This window comes from Glycine soja, chromosome 4 (genome assembly GCF_004193775.1).
Source record: "Glycine soja cultivar W05 chromosome 4, ASM419377v2, whole genome shotgun sequence".
NCBI lineage: Eukaryota > Viridiplantae > Streptophyta > Magnoliopsida > Fabales > Fabaceae > Glycine > Glycine soja.
Window position 1 is genome coordinate 25,875,666 of NC_041005.1, and position 9,841 is coordinate 25,885,506.

Here is a 9,841-nt window from a genome sequence, read left to right on the forward strand (position 1 = left end):
TGTCGGTCTAAACTAATAGTTGACCAGGTTTTGTGATGCTCCATTATCTTGAAGTTTTACTAAAATGTTTTGTCTTAACCGTTAAGGGATCTCGAGTCAGTTTAATGTACTAAGTCTGTTAAAAGTTCCAACCCAATCTAAAATACTTCTAATGAAAGATACCTACCATAATATTGTAAGTGACCAAAAATAGTTTTATTTAACATGACAGCATTGATATAAAGATTCATTGTAATTATGGGGATCATTGTAATTTTGTAGAACAAGGTTCCTTATGAATTTCATTCAATGTTCATACATACATACGTGCATACGTTTTATTGTCTTACTATATGTAAGTATGTATCACAATGTAATGTATGTATAAACATGAAATTTAGAAGGAATTATTATGAATCACCTAAACATAGTTTGTGAAACTGTAACTCAGTAATTATAATTGCAATCACTTTCTTTTCTCTTTTTTGATTTTAATATAGCAGCCAGGCACGCACATGACATGAGGAAGGCAGAGCAGGCAAGAATTTCCATTCATATTTTCTTGTAGACTATTAAATTCTAGGTCAATCAAGAATGAAAGAATAGACACAAACAATGAGAGAGAGACAAGGCAACTTTGGCCACGTTAAAGATATATAAATAAAGAGCATAATAGAGAAGGGATGTGGGGGGAGAGAGAGAGAGAGAGAAGAGGGAGTGAGAAATGGATGTGAAGAAAATTGTGGTGGTTGTAGAAGATGTGAATGCAGCAAGAACTGCTCTAGAATGGGCTCTTAGAAACATCATTCGCTATGGTGACATAATCACCCTTCTCCATGTCTATAATCACTCCACAAGATCAAGAAGCAGAAGCAAAGCACGTCTTCTACGCCTTAATGGCTTCAAATTAGCCCTTTCCTTTCAAGACATGTGCAACAGCTATCCCAACGTACGTACCCTTTTTCAGTTTGTTTTTGTTCTCTTTCAATTATTATTACGTTGTGGATTTTGCCGTGTTCAAATTAACGGATATGTGTCATATATAATAATAGGATTGTGTTACAGACAAAGGTTGAAATAATTGTCATAGAAGGGGACCAAGAAGGAACCAAGATTGCTGCCACGGTGCGAGAGATTGGAGCTTCCATGCTTGTGGTTGGACTCCATGATTATAGTTTTCTATACAAGTAAGTCCAATTTGAAAACATTTCCATGTTTTGAGTTCAATTTCAAAAGATAAATGCATATTGGAATTATTAGTACTTCTAACATAGTTGTGATGGGTGGATGATGTTGATGACCCTCCTTAATGATGTTATATGGGTCCTCCCTCAGTCCCTCTCCTTAGAATTTATAGCTATTTTAGACAAAATTGCAGTGGAATTTTCTCTCTTGTCATTGTCAACATGATCTGGGTGATCAATGAACACCTGAAATTCAAGGTTCTTTGGATATGCATTTGAGGGAAACAGAAAGGTTAGGTTCTAATAAGAGGTCAATTTCAACAAACTGATAGGTTTTGGGGATTTCACTTTATCTATCTTAATCAGCAAGATCAGGGCCTTCATAAGACAATATCAACATGGATATTAGTGGGACCTGGGTTTATTAATTGTCCAATTTGTGTTTGTTAGTACATTCTTTCTTTCTGCTGCTTTAGCTTAAAAAGGTTTATGCAAGTGAGCTTCAAAAATTGGTCACGAAAAGCCTTTGCAAATGCACGTGCCTTCTTTAATGGTGACAAAGCCTTTTGGGATCCACTTTTAATTTTAATCTGCTTTGCCTTTAAAAGAAGCACCCATGTTGCGTTCAGAGATGACTATGCTCTAACCATGTATCTATGCTCTAACTTAATGTGAATAAATCCTTTTTGTCAAATTTAAACATGATAAGGTCATTTCTCTCTTGATGGAGATTACTAGTGTGTTTGATTTGGTGGTAAAAATTATGGTGAATACAAAATCATGTAAAATCATTACAAAAATTACTATTTGTTTTAAAAAATTATGGTGAGTTTAATTCACCTTATTACCAAACATGCACTCTATATGTGGCAGTATCATTTCAATTGCATTTGACACCTAATCACATTTCTTAAGCTCATACCAAATAAATGCATTGATTTCTGTTATTGTTTCTTTAATTTTACTTATGCAACATTGTAGTGTTACTAAGAGAACTCAAAACAGTGTTTTTATTCATTTGTAACATAGATTGGCAATGGCCCATTCCCATAATAGCATAGCCAGCATTTTCAACTGCAGAGTACTTGCAATCAAGCAGTCTCATGCGTCATCAGTGAGGCCCATGATATGTGCACTGTCTGTGCTAGACAGTTCAACCAACATGGATTTTTCTCAAATTGATGTTTCTAGATTACAGTAAGTTTCGTGACAATATGTCTTACCATCAATAATTTCTCAACATATTCAATTATTTACTAGAGATTAGGAATTTGGAGTTTAAGCATTATTAGATTGTTTCCTTGTGCTTTTTAAGTAATGACTCGTTTTATGGTTCATCTTCGTTTGTTTTAACCAAAAGGGATTCATAAATTTTTAGTGAATAAATCATCAATTTGGTCCTAGAACCGAAATTCACCATTTCTTTTAAATAGTTCTTAAACTAATTAAATTATATAACTAGTCCTTGAAATATTATAAATGTTATATAATCCCTCAAATATTGAATTTATTATCAAATCAATTCCTTAATATTATTAAAAAAATATTAATCCAGGGACTAAATTGATGTATAGTCAATATTTTAGAAATTGTTTATATAATTTCATTAGTTTAAGGACTATTTGAGAGAGTGATATTTTAGGAACTAAATAGATGGTTTATTTAATTTTTAGTTGTTATAAATGAGCCGTTAATTAAGGTTGTTTAATACAACAGTAACAGTTTATTCAATTATATTGCAGAGTCCCTCGTAGCCCTCCCCCAAAAATTCCATACCGAATCTGTCCTAACCCATCTGCAATTATTTGGAGATCAAAGAAGTCTAGGGGAGAAGGTGAAGGACACAATTTCGTACAGAAAATCTTTTCACTAAAGTAGCCCCCAAAAGTAATTTAGACTCTTTTTTTCTGTGTTCTAATTTCCTATAAGTTATGTCCACCTGCCACACATACACATACAAAAGGGTGCAATTGACATAGTATAGTTTGGTTGTTTATGCCTACATTTTTGTGGTTGTATAAAGGATCTAGTGATATATAACATTACCTTGGTACAGATTCGAAGAGTATTAGAGTTTTTATCCCCAATTTATTTATTATCTTGTATCCATGTATAACGAATCTTGGCCCCTGCTAAGTGCTAGATGACGAGGGAGATGACGAGACAGTGCCTCATTGACAAAGTTTAATTTTTTTTGCTTGTTCATGCTCCACCGAATTAAAATATATGTTTATTCAATTTATGAAAAGGAGTTCATTTCAGGAACAGATTATGATTGTATCACTGACACAAACTTATCTTTAGTCCAAGTTTAAGAATCTCGGTTTATAGAAAGTTTTAATTTACTATTTTAGATTGAGACACCACTTCTTTTTCATAAAATGTTTTTACTATAACTAACAAACAAACTAGATAGTTTAATTGGCTTTATTTTCATACAACTTCTATTTTACATAAATATTTTAGAGACCCTTGAAATATCACCACAAGAAATTGACTTCTCCAAAATTATGACAATTGATGTGTATAATTAACTTTTCCTATTTTAAAATATTTTTTAAAATGATCACGAGATGTTTCAGAATGAGTTTAAAATATATTTTGCTGAAACCAAAGATATAAAGCGCTCAAATTCTATGAAGTGTTTTGATGATAATAAAGATTATTGAAATTAATGGACGGCTAATAATGTTATGTACAGACGTATATATGTATGTTATAAGAACAACGCGCTCTTTCAAGAAAAAGAGAAAAAAAACGACGCTCTTTATCATGCTTTAAAACATGTGTAAAGGACTTTAAATAAAAATGGTTTTATACTAAGCGTCCAATATACTGTTTTTGAACTAAGCATCCGATCCTCTCAAAAAAAAAAAAAAGAAAAAAGAAAAACTATGCATCCGATATCCTTTAAATAAAATAGATTGAATTAAATATATTTTTCATACTTATAGTATTTTTTTTTTTCATTTTACTACCTAAAAAATATTTTTCTTTTGTTTTACTATCTAATATCACTACTACAAATATTGCCTTTTACATCACCTGTGCTACGACGGTTATTTAGATAACCGATTTAAATAGTGACGCGGTGGCATTTTTGCAATTATTTTGAAAAAAATTACATTTTACGACATACATTCTAAGGCGGTTATTAAAAACCGCCTTAGAATGTTATATTATATAAATTTTACGACGGGTTTTAGTGTAAAACCGTCGTAGTTGGGTTAAAAAAAAACAAAGCCCGTTAAAACCTTCCCCTCTTCGTTACTGAACCCTAGCCCCTCTTTCCTGTTCTGTGAGTGAGCACATTGACAGAAGCAACGTAGCCCTTTGCTGTTCTTCCATTCGATCAACCCGACGATGCACGTGGATGACTCTTCTTACGGCTCAAAGTTCCTTTGAATCAGGGAGTTCGTGAAGAGCAAGGCTTTCTCTTCGTTTTTGCCTCTTCATTTTTGTTCTGCAGCATTCTACAGCCATTTCTGGCAGCCTTTTATTCCACTAATGGTCAGAATAGCTTAGTATGTAATCTTTTTTTTAGTCATGGTACTTTTGTCATACATGGGATATAATTTTAATAGGTGATATTTGGTTTTATGCTGTGCATGCAGGTGCTTTAATTGGTGGGAACAAAGCTAGAAGGCATAATAACAGATATGTGTTTGGATAGTCATGACAAATCTCATACGATCAAAGGAACTTTGCTTGTGAGGCCTAGTGACCACTTTTTCTGGTTTGGATAATTGGAAGTCCCAAGCTGCTACTTCATCTTATTAGCTTCATATTGTTTCAGGTTATTCTTTAACACCGTACAATTCTTGATTCTTATACTTGGAAAACATGTATTTAAACTCATTATTAGAGTATTTTGCATCATGCAGAATTTCTTTCAACTAGCATTTTTCACATGGACTTCGATAAGTTCCCCATTTTATTCGCTTGGAAAATAACAATAATAAAAAAATTGGAAAATTTGTGTTCTGAAAATATTGTTTTTAAGAAAAAAACGAGATTGAAAATAAAGAAAATTAAGAGAGAATGTATTAAAGTAGAATGAAAATACTGTATAGCCAGAGCCTTTTTTTTTGTCAATTTTTTTCTTCCACAATGAGTTAGAATTTGAGTTGAGTATTGATCATTGGGTAAATAATTGGTAGTTACTATTCTAATTTATCTAACAAAGTCACAATTACCTTAGCTGTATAACTGTAATTAAAATAGGAAAAAAAAAAGAAGATAGCAAAATCAAATGGAGGATATGAAAAATTTTATTCTTTGTTTCAGTAACAAATATAACATATTGTTTTCTGTGAAGTACAGATCCGATTCGACATCAGATCATGCTTTCATCAAGAAACTGAGAATATTATCATAAGGGTACTTCGAAATCTCAAAGTTGGGTTAGTCACTTACTTACCTTCTCAACAATTTCATTTGCCTTCCCTGCATGGTTTCTCAAACAGATTTATTTTTGATAGAGAGAAATTTAAAGTATCATTTGAGGGTCCTTAGTCACAGTCACACATGTTGTTGGAAGATTTTTTATTTTTTTTAATAAGCAAAAACAAATTTAATCATAAGCACGAGGTCTGCCATTCAGTGGGTAGCATGCCTTGGAACTTGTCTAGCCTTTTGGTTCTGGTTCTGTGGTTATTAAGGATGTTCCTCCAAGGACTACTGTTGTCGGGAACCCAGCAAAGCTGGTAGGAGGGAAGAACAACTCTGTTAAGTTGGATAAGATTTCTATCTTCACCATGGACCATACTTCACATATTGCTGAATTTTATGATTATTGTGTTTAGACTTTAGAGTGTAGTGTAGTGTAATGTAATAATCCTCAAGCATGTATGCTTTGCAGTTTTGTGTTTGGGATTTTAGGTGAAGTGATTTTGATTTTTGATTGGGGCTATTTTGTTTTTTTACTATTTGAGTGTGTACAATAGCAGCAATGAGATTTGAACCTAGGACTTCATGTAGACTACTCAAATCTCTTAACCACTAGGCCAACTCTGGTGGCTACTGGGGCTATACTTGTATCGACAGCTAAAAAGCATTGATATAACATGATGCATGTGACACAGATATGATACCTAGAGGACAGGGGGATGCAACAAATTTTTAAAATTATAAGACACAACATGACTAAAAGTACATCATAAACGAAGTAACATGAAAAGTTAATCTTAAATCCAAAGGGAATTTATTTTTGAAAGTGAACACTAGTAATTGCAGACATCATGGAATGCTATATTTTATTTAAGTATTGTAATATCTTATTTGTGTTCACATAAAAGTTTAAAAAGAAATTTAAAGCAATTGTGAGATGCAGTTAGTAATATTCAAATTTACTTTTGGTTTAAAGGAGGAGAGTGGAGGAATTTTAATGCAAGGGAGAAGTTCCTTGTTTGTTTCACAGGGGAAAGGGAAGTGAAGGGAGGTGAAAACCATTATATATTAAGAATGGTCTAATAAAGTTATTAACGATAATTTAGTTCAATGAATGTAAAAGTTTCTCTCCCCTCCAAATTCCCCAATTCTTGAGGGAAAGCTAAAATTAAGTGAGGAGAGATTTTAACCCCCTCCCTTTCCCTCCAACCAAACACTATGGAAATGTTAGTGAAGTATCCCACATGGGTATGACATGGTTACTATTTTGAAGTGTCTGTGCTTCCTTGATTCAGCTGCTAGTTAGTTAGCTATAACTATATACTAGAGTCTACGGTCACATTTGATTTGGATTCAGGGAGAAAAGTGATATCAATAAAGGTTATTTTTTACTATCTGTTTTTCTACTTTTCCTGCTCTAGTTCTATAATCTATTCTGACAAATTGTGATCCATACATTCTGTCTTGTTTTCTAATACTAGCCTCAACCATTCAAAGTCAGCAGCCTGTCCTCTTAACTATGATAGACTGTTGATCACAGACTGAAGTGCTGAATTGAGGAGGCATACATCTTTCAGGGTTTGGAGTCTTGATGGTGGCATGTAATTGTTTCTTAGCTTAGGCTAGTGTTACACCCTAGAGAAAAAAAGGGGGAGGGGACCGGGGAGGTATATTTAGGTTGGTTATAATAGTTATTCTTTATTCAATGTTGTAACCACTTTCATGGTATTCATGTTGTTCTAAAATTTTACTTTTTTACCTATCATTAGTCTTGGTCCGTTAATAGGGATGTTTGTGGGTCGGTTTTGATCGAATTCAGGATTCAACCTAATCAAATTTGATCGGTTTGATTTTCACATTTTTTAAAACCCAAACCAACTCATTCATGTATGGTTTTGTTTGGTTTGGACCAACGAGTTATTTATTTAAATTTAATCTTTTTTTTCCTTAGAACTACTATTTTATATTATAATTCATCTAATTATCCAATACAATTAATACAATATTATCAAATGTCTGGAAGTAGTAAAATTGATTCATTTAACATCACCAACATAATATTCTATAATAGTCAAATACAAATTAAAATAAAATATTCTTCAACTAGATTTATTATAATAGTATGAATTATAACTATTTCTTACAATAAGTTTTACTGCAACAATATTTGCTACAACCAGATTTGTTGCAACTAGATTTGTTAAAACAAATGAACAAAACATGATCCATTAATATTATAAACATGAAAAAAAAGTAAAACAAATAACAATGTACTTGAAAGTACTACCTTAAGAAGTCCCAACACCTGCTGTTCCAACACTTGAAGTTTTAATATTAGCAGAATTTAAAATCAAATCAAACAACTCTAAAAATTAACACAAAAATTAATTGATATTTTATAAAAATATAAAAATGAAATAAGAGATTACACACCTGATTTAATCTTTTCCACTTCATTTATTTCAACTTGCAAGTCATTAACATTTTGCTTAGTAGATCTAAGCAAATTTTGGGCACAAATGAGAGCTTCAAAAGTAATAGAACTCAAGGAACTATGAAATGAATCTAGAATTTTATCCCTTGTACTAAATGTAGACTTAGATGATACAATAAATACAAGAATGACCAATATATCTCTAGCCATACTAGAAAGAATATAATATTTACATACTTTCAATTTCCACCAATTCAAAATGTCAAACTCAGGGTGGTCATCTTCAACATCATCCTCTAAATACCTATATAATTCATTTTTTTGCACCTCACCCTGTTTTTTCTTCATTTTCATTCTAAATTCATCATCCTTATCATTGTTGTCATCATTACGTTGTGAGGCCATGTTTGAAGCCAATGTACTAGAATTAGCTGAATTGCTAATAGAATAGGAAATGGAATGCTCTAGTACATATTGTTGAATCAGTTTGTGAATGAGCTCTTTCAATTTTTTCATCATCTCCATACTCTTCTCAACACCAGACATGCGATTGAAACAAAATTGAATGTACTCACATTTATAATGAGGATAAAAAACATCAATAAGCAAAAGGTAGTTAATTCCACCACTTTCCCAATATTTGTTAAACTTTAATTGCATATTTGTTGTCATCCTTTGTATCACTAAGTCATCACTATCCCTCCACTTATTTAGTGATTTTTGAATACTAACCAGATTCTTAAAAAAAGTGTTAGGAGTAACATGCAATGATCCAAAAAAAGAAAGAGTTGCATCATAGAAAGTCTTCAAAAAGCTAACAAAAACATGAGCATGTTGCCAATCAATCTCTTCAGGACATCCTTCCCCTTCACTAGATATAAGATTTAACACATATGCAAGCTCAACATACTCATAGCAATAAAATGCATGTTCATATTTTTCAGCAACATCTAACATCAAATAAGTAGAGTTTCACCTAATTGGTACATCAAGTATTAACATGGCCTTAGTGGATACACTTACTTCTTCAACATACCTCTTAAAACTTGCAAATCTACTTGGAGAAGACTTCACAAACTTACATGTAGCTCTTATTTTTCTAATGGATTGGTCAATTTCTTTCAATCCATCACTAACAATTAAATTCAAAATATGAACAGAACATCGCATATGCATGAACTCTCCGTTCAATAAAGTATGCCCATTTTAAACATTCAATGCTCTAGCTAAATACGAAATAGTCATGTTATTAGTACTTGCATTATCCACTGTTACATCACATACTTTTGAAACCCCCCATTCTTGTAAACAATTCTCTAGGGTTATCCCTATGGTTTCACCTTTGTGGTCAGAAATCAAACAAAATTTTAATATTTTTTATTCAATTCTCACCCTTCATCAATGTAATAACTTGTCACACACATGTAATTCATATTTTGAATTGACATCCAAGTATCCATAGTAAGTGAAACCATTTGTTTATTTGCAAACAGCACATGCTTCAACTTCTCCTTTTCATCATTAAACACATGCATGCAATATCTGGCAATAGTGACATGAGAAGGAATTTTAAATTTAGGTTGAGCATCTTCCATGAACTTCCTAAATCCTTCATTTTCAACAAACTTAAAGGCAAGTTCATCAATAATTATCATCTTTGCAAGTGCTATTAGAGTCCACCCTTGATTAAAATCAACAAGTTTCATACTAACTTTACTAGGGTCACTCTCACTACCACTTCCAAAAACAATTGTCTTTTGCTTTTTATCAACCTGCCTATATAGGCTTTTCGTACATTGTTGGAACACATGTCTTCTCAAGTTATAGGTTCCATAGATAGAACTAGTTGTTGCAT

General features: G+C 32.2%; 1 protein-coding gene across 2 annotated transcripts; it reads left to right on the forward strand.

Annotated features, from left to right (window-relative positions):
• Window positions 1-528: 528 nt before the first annotated feature.
• LOC114409558 lies at window positions 529-3,231 on the forward strand. 2 transcript variants are annotated; one of them, XM_028373049.1, is made up of 4 exons: window positions 529-928; window positions 1,045-1,166; window positions 2,193-2,360; window positions 2,906-3,231. In XM_028373049.1, the coding sequence occupies exons 1-4, from the start codon at window positions 704-706 to the stop codon at window positions 3,039-3,041; spliced, it is 651 nt and encodes a 216-aa protein (XP_028228850.1). In that variant the 5' UTR covers window positions 529-703; the 3' UTR covers window positions 3,042-3,231. The 2 variants fall into 2 exon arrangements, 1 of the variants encoding a protein (XP_028228850.1); XR_003666115.1 differs by having other exon boundaries at window positions 667-928; window positions 1,032-1,166; window positions 2,906-2,936.
• The last annotated feature ends 6,610 nt before the right edge of the window (window positions 3,232-9,841 follow it).

What these genes read in the sequence shown, in the direction of transcription:
- LOC114409558 (XM_028373049.1), top strand. Translation starts at nt 704, where the DNA reads ATGGATGTGAAGAAAATTGTGGTGGTTGTAGAAGATGTGAATGCAGCA. An exon ending in TGTGCAACAGCTATCCCAAC is followed by an intron (nt 929 to 1,044) that starts GTACGTACCCTT and finishes ATTGTGTTACAG; the next exon opens with ACAAAGGTTGAAATAATTGT. An exon ending in GATTATAGTTTTCTATACAA is followed by an intron (nt 1,167 to 2,192) that starts GTAAGTCCAATT and finishes TTTGTAACATAG; the next exon opens with ATTGGCAATGGCCCATTCCC.